This window comes from Actinia tenebrosa, unplaced genomic scaffold, assembly GCF_029948245.1.
Source record: "Actinia tenebrosa isolate PJP-AT-01 unplaced genomic scaffold, QUT_ActTen_1.0 PGA_scaffold6__47_contigs__length_16458017, whole genome shotgun sequence".
Lineage (NCBI taxonomy): Eukaryota > Metazoa > Cnidaria > Anthozoa > Actiniaria > Actiniidae > Actinia > Actinia tenebrosa.
The window spans coordinates 6,181,798-6,204,370 of record NW_028292583.1 but is presented as its reverse complement, the minus strand read 5'-3'; the positions used below and the strand labels follow the sequence as shown (position 1 = coordinate 6,204,370).

The following is a 22,573-nucleotide window of genomic DNA, read 5'->3' as shown; positions in this document are numbered from 1 at the left end:
TTTGTTCTCGAGAACCAATCACAGCACAGGAAATATTGGAGTATTCTAGAGCCCAATTATTTCGTCGAGCATGCGCAGTAAGAAATAAGGGCTCTGGGTACGAGATTGCGGCATTTCTACAGAATAGTTCTTCGTCCACTGTATTCCAGTTGGAATTTGGAAGTTGATTTTTACGGTGGGTTGTAACCGTGGACCTTTCTCCCGTGGCACCCATGTTGGCTAGAAGAATCAGTATGAGTCTACGCGCGCATCTCTATTCTTATAGGAATAAACTTGATAAGATCTTGGCAAGCAATGCAAGCACCCAGAAACTAACCTTTGTCGCAAGATTGTGAGGTTGACAGCTCAATCTTCTTACCATCCAAACAAAAGATTGCTTTTACCTGTAGGAGAAAATAGGTTCACTTCTGACAATTCTTTTAATGACATCGCTTTCATCTCTATCATCGTTATATCATCATCGCTAATCGTGACATCATCATCATCACAACCGATCATCATTATGATTATTACAGCCTTCGAGGCGTCACTTCACCATCATTACATCATATATTTATGCATTATTATCATGCATCATCTTCATCATGTATCACCATCATCATGTATTGTCATCATCATGCATCATCATCATCATCATGTATCATTATCATCATCATCATGTATCATCACCATGTATGATTATCAATCATCATCATCATCATCATGTATCATCATCATTATCATGCATCATCTTCATCATGTATCACCATCATCATGTATTGTCATTATCATGTATCATCATCATCATGTATCATCATGTATCATTATCATGCATCACCATCATGTATCATCACCATCATGTATCATCATCATTATCATCATCATTGCAACTGTGAAACCATCGTCGTCACCACTATCATGATTGTGTGCATTTCTCACCTGGTTCTGAAGTCGTTCAATACTCATTTCAAAATCTCCTTGAGGGTTTTCTAACAGCACTGTTGCGCTTCGACTTTTGATCCCATTACCAGGCTCCACCCCACACAGTTCCACGTTGACAAAGCGACAGACAGGGGAGGGGTTAGTGGAGCTGTCTGCTTTCTTATGTCCACGTAAGATCCACAGCTTTAACGGCTCTCCTTTAACCTGTTAATTGGATGGCAAAAGAACATTTAGTCCTGCCTGTCTTTATACTACTAATGATAACTAATGCTCTATATTTCTAGATGATCTCACAGTGACGTTGAAAATGTTAATCTTCTACCCCAATTCTCCAGAACTAGTTTTAGAAAATTATAATTTTACTATACCAGTCCTAGAATCTTTTGAGAAGCTCACAAGCCGGTTGAAAATTCATACGGGATGAATACATTATCTCTGTGAGTGACGTTCAAGCCACTGAAATGTTTCAAGAGCTCACTTCAGATAAATACATCAGTTTTTTCTCATGGAAAATCTCCATTCCCTTCTCCAATTCCTCATGAACTAGTTTTAGAAAAATCTGTTCAAATTTTTCAGCCATTTCTTTACTCTTTTCTGAGAGAAAACGCAAGTTTTGACCCTTTTGACTTGAAGCTCACAAGTTGGTTGAAAATTCGACACAGGATGAATAAATTATCTCTGTGAGTGACGTTGAAGGCACTGAGCCTTTGAAGCCACTGAAATGTTCCAAGAGCTCACTTCAGATAAATATATTTTTTTCACATGGAAAATCTTCTTGCTCTTCTCCACTTCCTACACAACTAGTTTTAATATAATGAGTCCTAATTTACGAGCCATTTCTTTACTCTTTTCTGAGAGAAAACTCAAGTTTTGGTACTTTTGACTTAAAGCTCACAGGTTTGTTCAAAATTCGTACGAGATGAATAAATTATCTCTGTGAGTGACGTTGAAGCCACTAAAATGTTTCACGACCTCACTTCAGATAAATACATTTTTTTCACATAGAAAATCTTCTTGCTCTTCTCCACTTCCTACACAACTAGTTTTAAGAAAATTAGTTCTAATTTTTTCAGCCATTTCTTTACTCTTTTTTGAGAGAAAACGCAAGTCTTGGCACTTTTGATTATGAAGCTCAAAGTTGACTGAAAATTCGTACAGGATGAATAAATTATCTTTGTGAGTGACGTTCAAGCCACTAAAATGTTTCAAGAGCTCACTTCAGATAAATACTTGTTTTTTCTCATGGAAAATCTCCATTATCTTCTCCAATTTCTCATGAACTAGTTATAGAAAAATAAGTTCTAATTTTCTGAGCCATTTCTTTACTCTTCTCTGAGAGAAAATGCAAGTTTTGGCCCTCTTGACTTGAAGCTCACAAGTTGGTTCAAAATCCAAATGGGATGAATAGATAATGTTTGTGAGTGACGTTGAAGATATTGCTTTAGATAATTTTTTTTTTGTAGTGAAAATTGAATATCTTACCTCAGTCCTTTCATGAATAATTTCAGTCAATGGAGGTAAAGGCGCAGCTAGTAAGGGCTGTTTAATACTGCTAGTAATGTACTCCTGATGTGCACTGATAATGTCACCCAAACGGTGTTGTGGTGCTGCAAGGGCCTCGTAGACAACTGTGACGTCATCGGTTGGAAGCAGATTAGCCTGTTGGAAGGGGAAAAAATATTACTATAATTATATTACATTATTACAAGTGTTCCTGACTTGCAAGGCTTTATTTTTCCCTTTTCTCTTGTTTTCCGAGTTCATATCAGTAATAGCTTCCAAATTCCATCTCCTTCTCATTTCATTTCCCACTTTTCTTTTCTCGCTGACTCTTCATTCACTTTCTCTTCTCTCTCTGCTTTTCTTCCATTTACGCTTTCCTTTCCTTTCTTTCTTTTTGACTCTTCGCAAGAATCCCCTCTCAAGCCGTTAGAAATCTAATTGTTTATGCTTCAACTTCAGCTCCAGTACAAATTTCTACAAAAAAATCTATTTGCGTCCAATACATCTCCTTCTCTCTCCCCTTGCCCCCATAAGATCGCCACCATCATTATAATAATGCACATCCATACCCTTTTTCTCAGCTTCTGAATGCGATTCACAACCTCCCTGGCGAGTCCCTCGTCCAACATCGTCTGGTCCGGGGTCACATCAAGAAGAATCAAAATCTAGGAGCAAAGATAAAATATACAGTATAGTCAATCGACACACGAGGTCATAATGCAGGATAGCTATTGTATATTCAGTGGTAATCCACTGTTTCTTCCCATCAGGCATTGCGGGCTAGGTGTAATTTCAATGGTTATTGTACGGATTTTTTTTTTCATGGCACACCATGGAATATCCCATCAATCCGGAATCCGGAATCCACCATAAGTCCGGATTCCCTTACATGGGGCGAAGATTCGTGCTCGTGCACATTGGCTATTGAGGATTCAGCATCATATTTTGATGAGCATTTCAATCGACAAGACAAATCTACGTAGTACTCAGTCCCTGCTTGAAAAATGCTGATCAAAATTAGTTGACACATAAACCCTTTGGGGAATGCTGTCAACTCAGCTGGGTAATATCATTTATACACATGATTTTGGATTTACCTCGCCATCTGAATGAGCCTCGTAGGATGAAGGTCGGTCACCATTTTTATCGAAAGTGTAACTCAGCTTGAGATCATCACCTGAGAGGACATGGCCGCACACGGTCAACTCACCCATGTCTTGGAATAACTGAAGATCAGCGTCTAACAATTCTGTCGAAAAAAAGAAAAGAAAAGTGTACAGAAACATATTTAGGCGTAAAAAAAGTAGTGAACAGGAAACTAAGGAGGTGTGAGAGGACAGAGGTGGGAAGTTTTCTTAAAGCTTTATTTAGAGCTTTCTAAGGGTCTCGTTATTCCCCCCCACTCTCCTCCCAGGGGATTTATGGGTGGCGTAGCATAGTGCACTTGCTTTGCATTTCGAGGGTCTCGTTTTAGATTCCTGGGATCAGCATGAGATGCGAGTATGATTGGTTTTTCTCCGGGTTCTTCAGTTTTCCTACTCCCCCCCACACAAAACTAACAAGCCAAATCCCAATTCAATCTTTGGGTTAGCAGTGCCTTGACTTTGTTCGGTGTTTTAGTGTCCTGACTTTGTTCAGGACTAGGGGTCATTTCAGGGTTCGATCTGTGAGTTAGTCGAGTCCTGACTTGGATCAGCCCAGAGGTTGTTTCAGTGTTCAATCTGTGAGTTAGCCTTGCCCTGACTTAGATCAGCCCAGGTTGTTTCAGTGTTCAATCTGTGAGTTAGCCTTGCCCTGACTTAGATCAGCCCAGGTTGTTTCAGTGTTCAATCTGTGAGTTAGACGTGTCCTGACTTAGATCAGCCTGCAGAGGCTGTTTCAGAGACCTGTATCGATATGAAGGTTTATCCCATCCCCCCTCCCCCTTGGGGACCTTTATAGTGCAATGTCATTCCTACCTTTAACAGCCTGGAAAACCTGTTTGAAGTCCTTCTTAAGTCGTTTTCCCAGGACTTGACTATCAGGCTCAGCACGTAGGTGAACACCAAATTTCTCCTTATCTGACGACACAGTGACTTTACGAACATTCAGTTCCTATTCACAGGACAGAAATCATCCTTCAGAAAAGCACTTGATAACAAACGACAATGACTTAAGCACTCACCTCCATGATGTAGTTTTGAAGGGCCATGACGTCATCTAGACATTGCTGGTCTTGATGGATGATCACAATCTCAGGCAAAGGATACTGGAATAGAGAGTCACCAATTTATAATCATTTTTGTTTTGTTGTAAGAATTAGCTTTTTGATCTATCTTTTCTCCATTAAATACCGGTAGATCTAATCCACTGTTTTCCCATTTCAGACCACACGTCATTCCCTAGAGTATTATTTCTTTGTTTATCGGTTGCACATGAGAAGACACATAAATATGGATACAACTCAAATAAAGAATCTTATTCTTGAGAGAATTACACGTGGTCTGAAATGGGTAAAACATTACGCCCAAGTTAATTAGATCCATTGACCTACTCTGGGAATCGATGCAAGGGAAAGATACAGTGTAGCTCGTAGAACACTTGCAGTCACTTTGTTCAATCTGTGGCCTGCAGAAGAACTAGAACTACAGGATAAAAACTATACCTTAGTAGGCATTGTCTTCCTGTCTCTGACAACACGGCCAAGCTCAATGGTAGACTGCATCTTAGCAACAGCTCTCTCAATATTCTCGTCAATGAGGTTCTCTCTATGAAAAATTAAAAATTGAGCTAAACTTTGTGTGTTTGCAGGGAATTATGGGTGGAAGTACTTTTGCCTCTCACCTCTGGGGTCTCATGCTTAATTCTTAGGTGTGGCATCACAAGTGAGTATACTTTATTGGGTATCTACTTTGATTCAAGGGTTTTTCTCTAGGTTCTCCGGTTTTCTTCCCTCCATTGAACCATGCTACATGCATCCAAGTTCAATCAGTGAGTTAGCAGTGTAAGAAAGATATAAGGAACCCAATCCCATTCATTCCTTGTGCTAACTTGACAAAATGGGTCAATAAACTAGACCCCACTTCTATACTAGCCATGGATCTGCATTCTTACCCAGCACCCTAATGTCCGCCCCTCCCCCCCCCCCCCCCCGGCACACTCCTCCTACCCCTCCCCCACAGTGAGTAAAGTGGTTCCTTATTCTAGAAAAACAAATACTGTTTCATGTCACCGTACCTTGTCTTTGGTAGCATCAAGTAATGAACACTATCTGTGTATGACTGGTCCTTATCGAAGACAATGTATTGCTTCATGCTTTGGTAGATGTGCTCCGTCAGGAAAGGAGTAAAAGGAGCCTGAAGTAACAGGAACGTAGAGCTTTAGTTATGAAACATGATATTACACATAGCTACATCTTGTACAAGGTTAAGGGACCAGGTAAAAACATTTGTACCGGTAATCTTATGAAACCTGATTTAGAGGGGAGGGGTGGAGATTTTGTTCCTAATATCTCCACAACTAAAAGTCAATCACAGAAATGAATTTACATTTACTACATGTATCTGTTTGCATGTGTGCTGAAAAACGTATTCGTGTATAGAAATAGTGACTATGGACACCCAATAATAAGCATTTCAACAGGTCTCTGATGGGGAGCAAGTATTTATAGGTATCCAACACGTTATAAAACCAATAAAAATTGGGTCCCTATTTTAGACTATTTGTTATAACCTTACACTGTATCTGCCTTTACCCCAGGGGGGGGGGGGGGTACTCCGCCAGGATTTGGGTAGGGGTGTTCCCCTGGGATTCTGAAAGGGGTACCCTGTTTATGACAAAAAAAAAAACAAATTTGTAGACCCTGTTTATGAGTTCCTGTTTCAATTATCATGTCAGCTCGCATATTGTTTTTTTGATGACCATAATAACCAGTTTCAGTCCATACCAAAGTAGAAACCCTGAATATGACAGGAAACTCAGGAAGACCTTGGAACTTGAGTGAAATTGCATACCCTGTTTATGACAAGAAGCTCGAAAAACCATACCCTGTTCGGCGGATCATCCTTGTATAGTCCATATATGGGAGTACCCCACACCCCCGGGGGCCTTTACCTACCATGAGCTTAGTGATGGTGAGCACAACACCAAACAGTGTCTGTATGGCTTGTAGAGAATCATCTTTACCCTGCTCGCCCTGTCAAGCAAGAAAAATCATGAAAACTTAAAATTAAGGATTATTAAACCTATTCATATCTTTTATTCATAAGGATTTAAAAGGACATTTTCATTACCTTCAGTCTTTTCCTGTTAAATCGCACATACCAGTTGGTTAAGTAATCAATGAATTTCACTAATCTTGGAACAACAGTGTACAGTCTGTAAGCTGAAATAATAACCCAAAAAATATCAATATCTATTGTACAGGGTTAGGGAATCAAGGGCAGAGTCTATCAACTCTGGCGTCTTAGGTTTGATTCAGGGTTCGATTTGTGGGTTAGCAGTGCCCTGACTTAGGTCAGCCCAAAGGTTGTTTCAAGGTCCTATCTGTGAGTTAGCAGTGCCCTGACTTTGATCAGCCCAGAGGTCATTTCAAGGTTCAATAATGTTTGAATGTTTTTGAAGGTAATAATATAAAATGAATATATCTATCTCGTTTTACAAGCCGGGTAGCACTAGTGTCTATCAAGACTGTGGCCTTCACCCCATGATCAAATTGAAATTTAGCAGTTAATTTTCACAGTTGTCTCGACCCGGCCCTTCCAAAGAACAGGCCAGCCTTTGCATGACAAAGAACACTCTTGTGATCAAGTGACACAAAGTCATGCAATCATACCTGCCATTTCTTCATGGACAAACTGAACAAGACTCTGGGTGAAGGACAAGATCCATTTATCCATAATGTTGTTCAAGGCCAGCGTGTTGGACTCCTTGTATGTGAATTTCACATTGTGGTCCTATACAAATTCACCATTACTTAGTAGATACTTCGGAAATTCTAAACCTTGTCTACAACTGTATGTGGAATTGGATGAGGGGGAGGAGTGAAGGGGAATGAGGAATGGGGGGAGGGAGGGAGAGGAAAAAATGGGGAAACAGGGAGAATAGTTTTTGGAACATGTAGTATTTACCCGTTCAAACTGTTTAATGTTTTGGTCCATAAAGCGATGAGCATTGTACCAAGGAAGGAAGACATCTTTAACCACATCTTTGACACCTTTTTCATGGAATTTTAGTGTCTCTGCTCTGACTACAGGAGAATTGATCAGGTACAACCTGGAAGAAATAATCAATCAAATCACAAAGAGCATACCTTTATGCAAAGGCTTTCAAATGGGAATATACTCTATTTATTCCTTCCTTCATTCCATTCTTTGTTTTGTTCATTCACTCCTTCTATCCCTCTTTCCTTCCTTTCCTTCTTCCTTCCTTTCCTCTCTCTGTATCTCTTTCATTTTGCTCTCAAGAAGGGAATAAATATCCCCGACACAGGACAAAATTTTAAAGATGGGCAATGTTAACAATATACAAGGCAGTGTCAAATGAGGAAATCAATTCTAGACCGACTAACAAACCTTAGAGCATCTGCACCATATTTATCAATAATTTCTACAGGATTTGGATAATTCTTCTTCCTTTTACTCATCTTTGCTCCATCTCTGTGGAGAAACAAACCAATAAATGATGTCCTGTGATGTCGAAGCTCTTGTGTTCTTTGAAGACTTTTGCAGTTAATCCGAGGATATTATTTATGCACAAACTAAGCTACTACTGATAAACTTACGAATTTTGTTTGGTTACTTTTTATATTTGTGACAGAGTCAAAAGACACTATTTTGGACAGTAATTATTTAGTCATAAATCTATATTTTTAATTAGGAATGCCTCGTGTACACATAGGAATGTAATTCTTTAGTTAACTGTTTGCGTGGAAAATGCGTAAGCAAGAAATAATTTCCGTACGTAATTACATTACAGTGAGTCATGCCTAGGTTTGGCGCTTGTTTACGTAAGTTCGTGTTTGGGACATCCTGTTTGCGCCTAGGGCGTGCAACATTGCATAGGATGTGTAAGGTCTTAAGAATGCAGGTTTTTCCATAAAAATAGGCCCAAACTAAGCTTAAATCAGTGTAGTAAAAGTTCTTGAAGACGTTGCACATATCAAGACAAGGAATTCTCTACGATGTAAAGGTATGAATCTTTGAAGCCTTTTACACTTATACCTAGGATAGATTTAGGACAAATCTATGTTAATATCGTTAACTAGCCGTTATATTTTATAGCTTAGATTTTCTACATATTTGTTAAGCATTCGTTTCATGTTGTTGTAATGCTAGTCGCATTAGCGCGTAATTTAGTACAAAGTTATTCACGCAGTAGTAATTTAGTAATCACGCTGAGTGTATCTTGTCTTTTAAACTCTTTAAAACGTTTACTATAGGATCGCTACCGCCTTACTCGCTTGTTTAACCTTTTTACTACGATAAATAGCCTTAACTGCGGGATAAAAGACCTTTTCTTTCCAACCTTTAATTTGTTCGCTACTTAAACTCTACACTCAAGGTCATTGTCGCGACCGCGTGTTCAGTAAACCGTGTAATTCTTAGTTTGTCATAAACAAAGGTTAAAATACTTACCTAAAGCCATAGTTAACCTCTAGTCAATTTTTCCTATTGCTTTTTCCATTGGTTTAGTTCATTTTAAACGGTTTACCGACTTGTACATTAAACTTTGCAACCTAGTAATTTTCACTCGCGTATTGTAAACACTGCTAATCAGTATGCAATATTCAAATTACCTGTGACGTAATTTACGTATTTCCGTTTCTAGTTATATCTAGCAAGACTGTATTCTATTCATAACTTTTAGCTATTAATTTAGATAAGCTACAAATTTATTTTATCTCATTGTAAATATTTTTCTTGTTTTCATTAGAGATATCCTGTAATCTCGTTCCCGTTTTTTTTTCATGTATTGTAAAGTTGTGTGAATTTTTCAATAAATTCTTTTGTCAAAACCACTTGCAATCTGATTCATAGCTGAGCGCCTTGCCGCCGGTTACATATTCTAGAATGAACAGGCTGAATATTTGTTAAATGTTTGCCCAGTTGTATGCAGTATGAGATGGTAGTGGTTCTTACGCTGCTAGTACGAGACCATTGACAATCAGGTTCTTGAAAGGAGGCTTGTCGAACAAAGCAGTAGAAATGACCAACAATGTGTAAAACCTGGAATAAAATATAAAATGATATAGGAGAGTCTTGGAAAAGAATGTCATGTTTTGACATTGTCATCACTACTAATCAATGGCATCATCAAGTATCATTATCATATATAATCATCATATATCATCATCATGTATCATCACCATGTATCATCACCATGTATCAACATCATGTATCATCATCATGTATCATCATCAATGATTTATGGTCATCATCATGTATCATCATCATGTATCATCATCATGTATCATCATCATGTATCATCATCATCATGTATCATCATCATCATGTATCATCATCATGTATCATCATCATCATGTATCATCATCATCATGTATCATCATCATCATGTATCATCATCATGTATCATCATCATGTATCATCATCATCATGTATCATCATCATCATGTATCATCATCATCATGTATCATCATCATGTATCATCATCATCATGTATCATCATCATGTATCATCATCATGTATTATCATCATCATGTATCATCATCATCATGTATCATCATCATGTATCATTATCATGCATCATTATCATGTATCATCATCATGTATCATCATCTTGTATCATCATCATGTATCATCATCATGTATCATCATCATGTATCATAACAGATCCCATTTGACTCACCATCCTCTAGTCTGATCAATACCCTCAGCAATGAAGTCTGCAGGGAAGGATTGTTCAAATACTTCTTTGTTCTCAAAAGGATAATGGACTTGTGCATAAGGCATACTGCAAAAAGAAAGATAAAAAGACTGTTATAAATCTCAAGAGCGCACAGAATGCATGCACACTATCTACCCTGGAAGCTATGGTAATACAGTAATCCCATGCAACTTGGAGGAATTTGTAATACCATCGAAATGTCAATAGACTTTACCAATTCATTGTAAAACATGAAATTGAATGTAAACCTAGCATTTATAAGTTTATTTTGAGATTTTAAACTTTTTTGGCATTGCCATGGTAACCATTAAAGTACACTGCAACCTTACCTTCCACTTTCAAACCAGCAATCAAAGACTTCACTGACTCTTCTCAACACCCCTCGACCAGTCTTGGATGGGATAGTGATGTCATCAACACTGCAACAACCAATATTTATGTTCCTCAGTGATATTGTTACAGTACAATGCTCAAAGGTATGACCAGATTGATTTTAATGTATTTGCATACACTATGATGGGCTTTTTGCTACCAAACTTACAAGAGGAGCAAAATCGACACTCACCTTTCTCTGTGAAGATCTGTGATTCTCACCCCTGAAAGTTCTGCTAGTTCATCGATGGACCCAACAGACACAACCTAGCATTGTGAAAAGAAGTGAGAACACAAACTTGGTTTAGTACAATAGTCCCCCTCACAGTACCCTGTGCTATTTTGAAAGGTAGCTGGGCCTTTGCATTGTTGCGAGACAAAGGGTGAGCTTACAATGATAGAGACGTGTGAATAATTGTCTAAGGTGATAAAAAAGGTCTCTATCATTGCAAGCTCACCGTTTGTCTTGCTTCGAAGCAAAGACACGGTTACCTTTTAAGATGGTGCAGGGAACTGTGAAGGGGAAAATTGCAGTTTATGAAAAGCTCTAGCCAACACACAGGGCAAAGCATGGCCCTGATTAATGATTATTAACAGTGACACTTCCCAATCATCGTACGATTTGCTGTCATGACAGAATAGGTTTCCAGTTGACATCAATCAATTAATTGTTTCCATGACAATGTCAGAAAACACAAAGTTTACAAGGGCAGGGGCCTATGGAATGTCATGGAAACCCCTTGATTGCGCCGACCAAAACCTGCTTCATCGTAAAGTAAAATATACTGTATTGTATTGTTTTGGGCATCTGGTTGGGAATTGTAATAACACAATCCTTTTGGCTGTCTATAGGTTATGAACCTGTATTATCAAGATGTACTCACCTCTTGATAGTCGTCACTGACCCACAGAGGGATAGGAGTACCCCAGTATCGATTACGAGAAATATTCCAGTCATGTGCGTTCTGTAGCCAATTATGGAATCGCTTCTCTTTCACAAATTCTGGTACCCTGGGGAACAAAAAAAAAAAAGATAAATTACCTCCGAGAACCCAAAAGAGTGTAGCTGCATAAGTTGCTCCATATGCTGCGAGGAACAGCTCAATTTGATACATTACAACTGCAGTACAAATATATATTTCATATATATTTATTATTACCAGTAACACTTTTGATTGTTGGCAAGTAACTTTTCAACAAAAGACTCAACTTGGACAAACCAGCCTGGCACTGCCTTGTAGATCAATGGGCTATCTGACCTGTAGTAATAAAAAGCACAATCATTACGATAGCTCCATCGATTTTTCACCATCACAGGAAAACTGTTTTAACAACATCAGATTTTTTTCAATCAAAGTCAGGGCATGGTTAACTCTCAGATTGAAGTGGAATTTTATAGCGTGTTGGGTCTTAAGGAGGGAGGAAAACTGGAGAAAAAACAAACACAAAAAAAACTTGTCATCGCTTATCACCATCGCAAGTACAGCAGTGGCGCAGCTCAATGAGGTGGAACTGTAAGCATGTGAAAGGTGCCTCTGGCAGCTGCTATACAGTCTATACAGGTATACACTGTATGACCCCTAGCTCTAACAAGTTTGAATAGTTAGGGTTGATTTTGAGACGAGGAAGGAAAAACCAGAGGAACGGAAAAACCCTCAAAGTCAGAAAGAGAGCCAACCAACTCAGCTCACATGAAAAACCCATAAATCAAAGGAGAGAGCTAACAAACTCTACTGATGTGACTCAATATGAGGAATTGAGCCCAAGACCCCAGAGGTGAAAGGAGAGTGCACCACAGTATCACTATACTACTCTTGAATCCCAGAGAACCCACAGAAACACTCTCAAAAGGGAGAGACCTAACAAATTCTACTCAAATGTGACCCAGAGTCTGGGAAGCAAACCTGAGTATCCAGTGTGAGTGGGCAGTGAACTTCTGAAATGCCACCCTTGATTTCCTAATAAGGTGACATAATATAGAGTACTCTCACTACTATACCTCCAGCAGAAGGGGTAGTTGTGCTTGACTGTGGATTGATGTACAAGCCTGTTGTGTTGTTTTAATAACTTGATGATATGTTTATCAGCATCCTAAAACCATAAAACACCCAAGGTCATACTTTATGTCCCAAAACTTTAATTTTCTTCTAAATCCTCTATTTGCACTTCAAATCATCATGGCCACACTAATTGTATTTAATGAAAGATTCCTTATAATCAGTATCCTTTTATTTATATCATGTATTTTGTTGTTAACTCACTCTGAGATGGTTACAAACCATGCAATAAAAATATATACTGTACCTTGACATATTGTCCTGCAAAATCAGTGACTTCACCTGTAAACTTCCCATTTGCATCAACAGGGCAGGGGAGCTTCCCTCCTTTCTTAATGACACCATTGGCTATGCTTACACGGTAATCATCCTGGAAGACAGGCAATAATGTTGATTACTGTACATACGTATACACTTATTTCAATAAAGTTAGTCACCTGAAAAGCTATAAAGCTGAGGCCGACAAGGATTATGGGTAGATTCATTTTACACATTCAACCGCTTGATAACTGTTCATGGACTTGTGAATCTTTTACTGGTTACAGTCTCACCTCTCCTGAGCATCATTGAGCTGAAGTTTGTATTAAAAAAGCTTTGTATATATATGCTTTTTTGATATGAAAAGTTTCCCATGATGCTCAGTGATCTCAGCTTTCTAGGTTTTTGGTGACTAACTTTATTGAAATAAGTGTATAATAAACAAGTATTGGATGAGGTTAAGCATGATATTTAATGATCAAAATTTATCAAGGCTGTGTTATTTTTGTCATCCATGCCAACATCTATATAACTGCCGTTCTGTATTGTAATTTGAATATTTTTATCTCTGATGATGGACTTTTAGTCTGAAAGCTTGGAATACTAAAACATTAGGTGGAAGAAGCAGGTTCCTAGGACTCACAAGCAGGAACCACAGTTTGTGAGTTAATTTGACACAAACTTTAAGAGTACAGAAGCCCTGAAAGACTTCTGGCCTGTACCGTATGTCATCAGGGTTTAAAACATTTAATCACCAAGATGCTTACCATTATTTTTCAAACTCACCTCACCAAAGGCTGGTGCAGAGTGTACCACACCTGTACCGCTGTCGTCAGTGACATACCCATCCGTTAGGATCCTAAATGCTCCTGTCTCCTTCATCTAACATATGAGAATGAGCAGTACATTTTTAGACATACATGTAGTGAATTGTGCAAAATTGGAAAGGAGGCACTATTTGGAAGAGCTGAAGGTCTCTGAGAAGCCATGGATGTAAGAGTCTGAATCAAAGGACCCCTCGTCTTAAAACATCTGCAGCAGTATCATTGATAGGCTTTTGTGAACTGGATGTTAAGTCAATGATATCATATCCAGTCTTGTGTGCAAGTTTTACAGTTGAAAGAACACAACATCAAAATCACTGCTGGTAGGTTTATAGTACAGGGTTCAAAATAACAGCTAGTCAACAGCCTGGCATGACTTCCGACATCACACCAGTTAATTTAAACCAGTCAAAAGGACCAAGGCAATTTGCCAGACAAGCACCAGCTTTGGCTAGATATTTTACATTGAACAGCCATTATTTTTGCTCTGTAGCAGGTTTATAGTATGATGTTGGTAAGTTGTTGGTAAGGTGTACTTGTAGTATTAGCTTGCATAACTTGTCAGCATTATGTTTGTAAGCTGAAGCAGCTCTGGCTGGATGTCGTCTGTTGTGTGGCATTTATTTTTAGCCCTGTGGTAGGTTTATACAGTGGTACATGTATGTACATCATTGGTGGGTTGTTGGTTAGGTACCATTAGCTTTAATTTCCGTAGATTGCCTAGTATATAATGTTTGTACATTACAAGTTGTCAGAAGCTTGTCTTTGTAAATGCAACATGCAGTTTACTGTACCTCCTTAAAATAGGGGAACAACGGCTGGTAGGTTTTTCCTTTCAAAGTTTCACCTTTGAATCTACAAAAGATCGATAAAAACAATTATTAATCATGAGCCAACAAAGTAATGTAAATATGCTTCAACAAGGTAATTTTTCTCGGGAAAAAATTCCAAGCTCATTAGTCATATAGTTCAATAATTAGTTATAATTTAGCAGGGGGAAAAACCATCAACAGCATAGGTGGTGTGCCTGCTAATGATATTCCTTCCATTGCTGTGGTCATGTTAAAACCTGGGTCTTGCCACTATAATTATGTAAGTAAAGTTGCTTGGTGGTTCTCTCCTGTGCTTCAAGAGTTTTTTAGGGTTCTCTAAATTCCAATTTAATTACTGAGTAAGAGCCACAGGTTTGTTAGCTGAGTTCTACTCTACCACTCTGATCTGTTGTAAAAAATAATGACAATTTGTCAATTTTACCTTTCTAGAACTGTGTATTCTTCTGGAGTTTTGAATAAAGCCTCTAGTCTTGCAGCCATCATAATATACAATCTTTCTGTGGTATTGTCTGTCGGAAAGTAAAGAAATAATAAATATATTTAATTAGTCTACCAAGGGAGGAGTTCCAATGACTGTATAGAAAATTCATTTTGCACTACATATACTATCATATCACCTTTAACTTTGACATATTCCATGTCAGGGTTGACTACCAGGGCAAGATTACTGGGCAATGTCCAAGGTGTTGTTGTCCAGGCAATCATACTGATATCTGGATTTTCGTCGAGTGGGAAGCTAATAAATACTGTAAATATATGGCACGAAATAGCTTAGTAAAGTGATTTCTTATGACTGTGAATTATATTAAGGAACGGCTTGCTATCTGGACAAGGCAATAGCTAACGGGAGATGCTGTGATGTTACATGATGTACATATTTAAAAAAAGAAAAAAACCAGTTTTAAATTATTAAAATACAGCTTTCCCAAATTTGATTGAGTAGCCATGAAACAATGGCACCAAGTCAAGTTTTGTCTTGATAAAATATAACACATGTGATTACATGGGAGCCATTGGTTTAGGGTCACTCAAGCAAATTCAGAAAAGGTCCATTTAAAAGAATTATAAGAAAGCTGTTATAAATGTCACGTTCTGATTGGTTGTGAGCGCATGCTTTATGAGAGCACACAGCACATGTGTGCACTTTCAGTTGTGTCTTTCCTAACTAAAATAATGGATATTGTAATTTGTATTTCATAAAAGAAATAAAAAACTTGCTTGCTGTGCTGTGTGCAGTTATAAAACACTTGGAGATTGGCAGAACACTACACGTACGCATTGTGCTTCTCCTAACACTTCTCTTGTGTTTTGCCAACCTCTAGCTGTGTACTTAATAACTGCACACAGCATGCACGCACGTTTTCTATTTCTTCAATATACTGACCTGCAGGATCCACCACCTCTTTATAGTTCTGGTTGGACTCAAAATTTGACAGAGGAGTATTACATGCAGTCGAATATGGCATGACCTAATGCACCAAGATAAAACAATGAAAACTTTAGTCCTAACTGTAGTTTAATAATGTAACACAGATGACTTCTTCAAATTTTATGAGATTCTGAAACAACCTAATCTAATGCAGGGCACAGCTACTGCATCTTACAGATTGGATTGGGATTAATTAGCAGTTTGAGTTTTTTAGAGTGAGAAAAAATGGAGAACCATGAGGCCATGAATTGAAACCAAGGCTTCAGAGGTGAGAGGCAAGTGCATGAATATTGTTTATAAAACAGAGGCTTACCCTGAGGAATAGAGAATTTGAAACTTGAGCATTACATGTAGCTATTATCTTGCATACTGTTAACTTAATGTAATATGTTAAAGTGCTACTATGACGAAAATCGCTTAAACTTGGATTCAGCTGAAACTTCCTAAGAATACTCTTTAAAGGTCCAATAATCACTGTATGAAGTGTTTTCTCGATATTCAGGACGAAAGTATGATATTTTTACGATTATTTTTTGGAGTCTGTGACGTCATACGCTCAACATCGAACATCGCTCCATACATTTCAGAAATATATGTAGCAATGTTTGATGTTGAGTGTATGACGTCACAGACTCCAAAAAATAATCGTAAAAATATCATACTTTCGTCACTTCATACAGTGATTATTGGACCTTTAAAGAGTATTCTTAGGAAGTTTCAGCTGAATCCAAGTTTGAGCGATTTTCGTCATAGTAGCACTTTAACAGATGTATGTAAATACTGTACCTTGAATCCTCTATAGACAAGCTTCTTTTCATACAGCTGTTTGAACACCCACCTTTCAAATAAACATCACATTACTTTAAAATACTGGTCCTGGATTTATTATCATTCATGAGGGTTTTTAAGGGGCTTATGATGTGGGAGCCAAATATGTATACCCAAGCTGTCTTATAACCTGAAGGAAAAAGCTAAAGTTTGGGATGAAAAGGACACCACCTTTTGTTTTATTTTCCTTTTATGTGTTATCAGCACCATGAACTTGATATCATACTCTTACCAAACTGATTCCATGAACCATGGGTAGAGAGTCTTGTAGTCATGTTCAAAATCAATCCATCTTCCTAACCTATTGACAATAACCTGGGGGGAAAAGGTAGAAAGATTAAATATCATATTTTTACTAATTTTCTCAAGTACTAATTTTCACGATTTTCATAATATTTAAAAAAGATCGAGAAATTTAGTAAGTGAGAAATGAGATTTTGTGAAATTAGTACACTAATTAGTACAGTTTTACTCAAATTTTTAATGCAATCGCAAAAATTAATAGTTGCGAAATTCAACTCTAAATTTTCGTGAAATTGCATGTGAAAATTAGTAAGAATAATGTAGAACTTTGACATCTTTTTTGTTTGGCACATTTATAGTAAGAAAGCCCACTCATTGGATCATCTACTCATCTACTAATCTTATATTTATTTGTTGGTATGTACATCATTCAATCAGTTCACATAGCCATCCATGCATCCCTTTATCCCTCCATATATATTCATTAATTCATATTTCCATTTATCCATTCATCTATTTTGGTCTGTCCATCCATCCATTTGTTTGAATATCTATTCGTCCATTCATTCTATCCATCAATCATATACCCATCCATTCCATCCATCAATCCATCCATCTGCTGGTCTAACTAACTATATATAAAACTATATTCGCACAGCTCTAAGAAAAATGGCCATTCAGTCACCAGTCATGATAACCAGCCAAATTAGTTTTAACTCAGTCACAGCTCATTTTTGGCTCAATGTTACTGGTCAAAATGACCGGCCAGCACGGCAAACATGACTAGCCATTGTTCTTAGTCCTGCGGCACATAAAACAAACAATACTAAATTACCTCCCAATCATTTGAGTAACGCATAACAATGCTTCGGCATTCCTTGTTGTATTGAGCAATACCCATCTTGGCAACGTCTTCAGGACTCTAATTTTAATAAGTCGATTAGATGATTAATAAAAGATTAAATTAAAGTTTAAGAGTGACTGTCTGTAACCATCGAGCAAAACGTGGCAAACTTCAAAAAATCGATTTCGCTCATACTTTCAAGTTAGTTAGGGTAATGTATCCTAAGAATCGCTGTATAGTTGGTTTGATCAAATAATGCTTTATTATGGAGAAGAATGAAATTTTTCAAACACTCCCGAAAACGCCGTTCGCGACAGTAAATTTTGACTTAAATTTCGCGGCTGCTGGACAAAAAATAAGCAATACTGGGAATTAAAACAACCCATATTCTTGAAGAACAATCTATTGAGTACGATATGCGTGACTTTGGGATCAATTGTACAATTTTAAGATAACAAAATAATTTTATTCGCTAGACGTGTGTTTAGAGTATCAAAAAATAGGTCTTACAAAAATATTCATTCTGAATATGCTTAACCTCTCAGTCGCGTGAAACTTCGCTGGTTGATTATTCAGATGTTGGTCTTTCTAGTGATGTAAAGAAATCTTTGGGCAAATGATTGTGTGTCACGCAGTATGTCTTCAAACTTTGGTCAAATTACTCATTTCTGACCTCTGGCCGCTTTCTATAACAGACAAGATACTAGTGTTTATAAGTAAAATATAAACTCAAAAACAAGCCTAAAACACTTTTATAGCCTTAGATAATGTAGCTGTTTAAGAATTCTTACCTGGCAAACTCTGAAACCTGGAATTTTATGAATGTTTTTAGACACAACATCGATCTGGTTTCTTTCATTACCGACTCGAATTTGTCAACGGCCGAGTGCCACAGGGAGCCCAACCTTTCTTGTTGTGGTGCAAAACACAGGAAACCCAGATTGATTAAAAAATCGTTTTAATTTGTTTTAATGATGATGCAAACACACACAATAAAAAATTTCACAACTATTCCAGTAAAACTTACTGAATTACATGATAATCTATAATATGAATGACTAATAAAGTGGGGAAAAACCTGCAGTAGAACCTTACTAATCAGTGGTAACAGTTCTAAATTGATTCTAAAGAAGTTGAACCGTATACACTACATGTAATTTTTCTGCTCGGCATGTCATCATAAATGATCACCGGCCTCTAAGGTTCATAATTAGTACCGAACAAATGTATGTGACAGAGGCACCCACGATTTTATTGGAGTAGATGCAGAACATGAAAATCTTTGGAAAGTTTTTACGCATCCTTCTTCGGAACAGGTGAACAGCGTGTCATCATCGGTATCGCTGTTTCCCTTGCGGGAATCTGTAGTGGTCTTTGGTTTATATGTCCTACTTTGTCTAGGTATGACATCGCAGAAATCTGGAACCTGGTCATCAGAATACTCCATCTTCCTAAGGGTGGGTAAGGCTAGAGCTGACGATGTCTTCGTTGTTTCAAATTTCGTGTTGGGTATCTTTTTTCCTTTTCCAACGCCGTATGCTCTCCAAACCACAATGTTACGCTTTTTGAAGATAACATCATTGTCAAGGCTTACGCCTTCCCATTTCTCTGTGGGATATGTCCCGGGAATCTATAAACCACACAGTGCTACACTTAGACCACGTACGCCACCATGTGATTCCATAGCGGTTTTCATCTGTACTGCGCTCGTGATGTCATTTCCAGAGTTTAGATAAGTGTGCATGTGATTCTTCAGTACAGCAGCTTTGCGATCGCAAGGACTTTTGCCTCCTTGAGGACCTGAAAAATCCATGCGACGTTCACTTTGTGCTTCCTGGCGAGGTTTTGAACTCCAAGTATGGTTACGGAGCTGTGATAACAGGCAGCGTTATCTTGTCTAAAGCTGACGGATTTCAGGTCTGGCATTGCACGTCTCAACTGGAGAATGACGTCAACTATAACTGCTACCACAAACAAGCTATCCTGGTTGCTTTTGTGAACACGTGCACGAGGGTTAGGTTTTGACATTCCTCTTTTGACGAATCAGTCGTGGGTGCCTCTGTCACATACATTTGTTCGGTACTAATTATGAACCTTAGAGGCCGGTGATCATTTATGATGACATGCCGAGCAGAAAAATTACATGTAGTGTATACGGTTCAACTTCTTTAGAATCAATTTAGAACTGTTACCACTGATTAGTAAGGTTCTACTGCAGGTTTTTCCCCACTTTATTAGTCATTCATATTATAGATTATCATGTAATTCAGTAAGTTTTACTGGAATAGTTGTGAAATTTTTTATTGTGTGTGTTTGCATCATCATTAAAACAAATTAAAACGATTTTTTAATCAATCTGGGTTTCCTGTGTTTTGCACCACAACAAGAAAGGTTGGGCTCCCTGTGGCACTCGGCCGTTGACAAATTCGAGTCGGTAATGAAAGAAACCAGATCGATGTTGTGTCTAAAAACATTCATAAAATTCCAGGTTTCAGAGTTTGCCAGGTAAGAATTCTTAAACAGCTACATTATCTAAGGCTATAAAAGTGTTTTAGGCTTGTTTTTGAGTTTATATTTTACTTATAAACACTAGTATCTTGTCTGTTATAGAAAGCGGCCAGAGGTCAGAAATGAGTAATTTGACCAAAGTTTGAAGACATACTGCGTGACACACAATCATTTGCCCAAAGATTTCTTTACATCACTAGAAAGACCAACATCTGAATAATCAACCAGCGAAGTTTCACGCGACTGAGAGGTTAAGCATATTCAGAATGAATATTTTTGTAAGACCTATTTTTTGATACTCTAAACACACGTCTAGCGAATAAAATTATTTTGTTATCTTAAAATTGTACAATTGATCCCAAAGTCACGCATATCGTACTCAATAGATTGTTCTTCAAGAATATGGGTTGTTTTAATTCCCAGTATTGCTTATTTTTTGTCCAGCAGCCGCGAAATTTAAGTCAAAATTTACTGTCGCGAACGGCGTTTTCGGGAGTGTTTGAAAAATTTCATTCTTCTCCATAATAAAGCGTTATTTGATCAAACCAACTATACAGCGATTCTTAGGATACATTACCCTAACTAACTTGAAAGTATGAGCGAAATCGATTTTTTGAAGTTTGCCACGGATTTTGAATTTTGCTTGATCGTTACAGACAGTCACTCTTAAATACCTTAAAAGCCTATCTTGCGATGTATACTAACCTTGATATTCAGCTTTTGATCTATTTCATATTCCTGGAATAAAAATTTCACATATTAAATAATTTGCATGATAATAAAGGGTCATTGTCATATCTCCCTAGCCAATGTCCAGGCTAATGTTCATGCATACGGCACACCCCTAACAAACTGTACTCACATGTCATGGAGAGTCTAGAAATCAAACCAAAGACCCCAGAGGTGAAAGACAAGTGGACTACCACTACACCACCCTTGATTCCCATCCCTCTTTACAGATAATTATGTACATTGGTTAAATGGATCTTACCACAGGAAGACCATGACAATCCCAACCAAAGCGTCTCTCAACATGATAACCACTCTGATGAGCATAACGTGTAACAATATCCTAAAGATAAAAAGATATAAACCTTGAAATGGCTTCATATAGAAGTTTTAGAACAGGTGTAATGTTTCCCAATTCAGATGTGTGTCATTCCCTCGACTGAAATATAATATATGTGTACTTTGTACTATAGCTGGGTTAGAGTGAATTATACAAATTATTATCAGTACAAAGAAAAGCAAATAAAATTCGCAAAGCATTCTGGTACTGGTAGGAAATAATGCCAGCCTATTTCAGGGTTCAACACAGGAAGCCCAACAACTTATTCTGAGCTACAAAATGTGATTAGAATACCTTAATGGTTCCAGCCAGGATATGACCATAATGTGGTAATCCTGTGGCAAACGGGGGTCCATCGTAGAAGGTATACCTAGTAAATAGACAAACAAACAAACGAGAAACTTGGAGATACAATCCATAAATACCAAAGAATATTTGAATGAAAAAAGCTTTATTTTTAATCAGATTTCCAAACAGAATAAAAATCCAATACTAGCTTATGAATAATGAATTTGTATCATTAATTTAATGATCGATTATTCCCTTTTTATTCATCAAATTAATCTATAATAAAATAGAAGATTTGCATGGCTTCACATGTGCATAAGATAAATTTATCTTGCCCTACATGTATGATTACAACTAGCAAGCAAATGGTTCCAAACACACTCAATTTTTAATGATCCGAGAGATCTAAGGCATAAATATGATATGAATTTATTAAGATCTTTTAAACAATACCTTGGACGACCTTCGGATTGTTTTAGTGATGTTTTGAAGGCATCAAGCTTCTTCCAAAGTTCCAAAATTCTCTCCTCCTCTTTGGGAAAATTATGCTGCTCCGGCGCGTGTGAAGCCATCTCAGGGGCCGTATCAACAGCAGATGAGTATGTCTGGCTAGCAAATGCTCTTCTTATTAAAGAATTTAAGGATTTAAATGAAAATTTTGAGAAATTTCGTGAGTTTTGTTTCCACATGGAAGCATTACATCATCCACCGG

General features: G+C 37.6%; 1 protein-coding gene and 1 long non-coding RNA gene across 2 annotated transcripts in view; both read right to left on the bottom strand.

Annotated features, from left to right (window-relative positions):
• The window catches only part of LOC116286646 (isoleucine--tRNA ligase, cytoplasmic), a 23,592-nt gene extending 1,019 nt beyond the window's left edge, over nt 1–22,573 (bottom strand). The window contains exons 1-34 of the mRNA XM_089038636.1: nt 22,315–22,573; nt 21,868–21,943; nt 21,496–21,576; nt 21,210–21,242; nt 17,988–18,074; nt 17,142–17,224; nt 16,868–16,919; nt 16,037–16,121; nt 15,270–15,398; nt 15,074–15,161; nt 14,614–14,674; nt 13,782–13,877; nt 12,985–13,107; nt 12,680–12,771; nt 11,841–11,939; nt 11,565–11,691; nt 10,874–10,947; nt 10,638–10,727; nt 10,270–10,374; nt 9,543–9,629; nt 7,977–8,060; nt 7,533–7,677; nt 7,238–7,358; nt 6,696–6,787; nt 6,521–6,598; nt 5,641–5,759; nt 5,069–5,171; nt 4,589–4,672; nt 4,383–4,518; nt 3,522–3,673; nt 2,994–3,089; nt 2,404–2,580; nt 919–1,125; nt 317–383 (exon numbers count right to left, since the gene is read on the bottom strand). Coding sequence (XP_088894762.1) covers nt 317–383; nt 919–1,125; nt 2,404–2,580; nt 2,994–3,089; nt 3,522–3,673; nt 4,383–4,518; nt 4,589–4,672; nt 5,069–5,171; nt 5,641–5,759; nt 6,521–6,598; nt 6,696–6,787; nt 7,238–7,358; nt 7,533–7,677; nt 7,977–8,060; nt 9,543–9,629; nt 10,270–10,374; nt 10,638–10,727; nt 10,874–10,947; nt 11,565–11,691; nt 11,841–11,939; nt 12,680–12,771; nt 12,985–13,107; nt 13,782–13,877; nt 14,614–14,674; nt 15,074–15,161; nt 15,270–15,398; nt 16,037–16,121; nt 16,868–16,919; nt 17,142–17,224; nt 17,988–18,074; nt 21,210–21,242; nt 21,496–21,576; nt 21,868–21,943; nt 22,315–22,550 — 3,565 coding nt within the window. The 5' untranslated portion in view covers nt 22,551–22,573. The remainder of the gene's footprint in view (nt 1–316; nt 384–918; nt 1,126–2,403; nt 2,581–2,993; nt 3,090–3,521; nt 3,674–4,382; nt 4,519–4,588; nt 4,673–5,068; nt 5,172–5,640; nt 5,760–6,520; nt 6,599–6,695; nt 6,788–7,237; nt 7,359–7,532; nt 7,678–7,976; nt 8,061–9,542; nt 9,630–10,269; nt 10,375–10,637; nt 10,728–10,873; nt 10,948–11,564; nt 11,692–11,840; nt 11,940–12,679; nt 12,772–12,984; nt 13,108–13,781; nt 13,878–14,613; nt 14,675–15,073; nt 15,162–15,269; nt 15,399–16,036; nt 16,122–16,867; nt 16,920–17,141; nt 17,225–17,987; nt 18,075–21,209; nt 21,243–21,495; nt 21,577–21,867; nt 21,944–22,314) is intronic.
• On the bottom strand, nt 8,236–9,350 carry LOC148905924 (uncharacterized). The gene is made up of 2 exons (XR_016121491.1): nt 9,039–9,350; nt 8,236–8,624 (listed from the first exon to the last, which is right to left on the bottom strand). It is a non-coding gene; the product is annotated as an uncharacterized LOC148905924 (long non-coding RNA).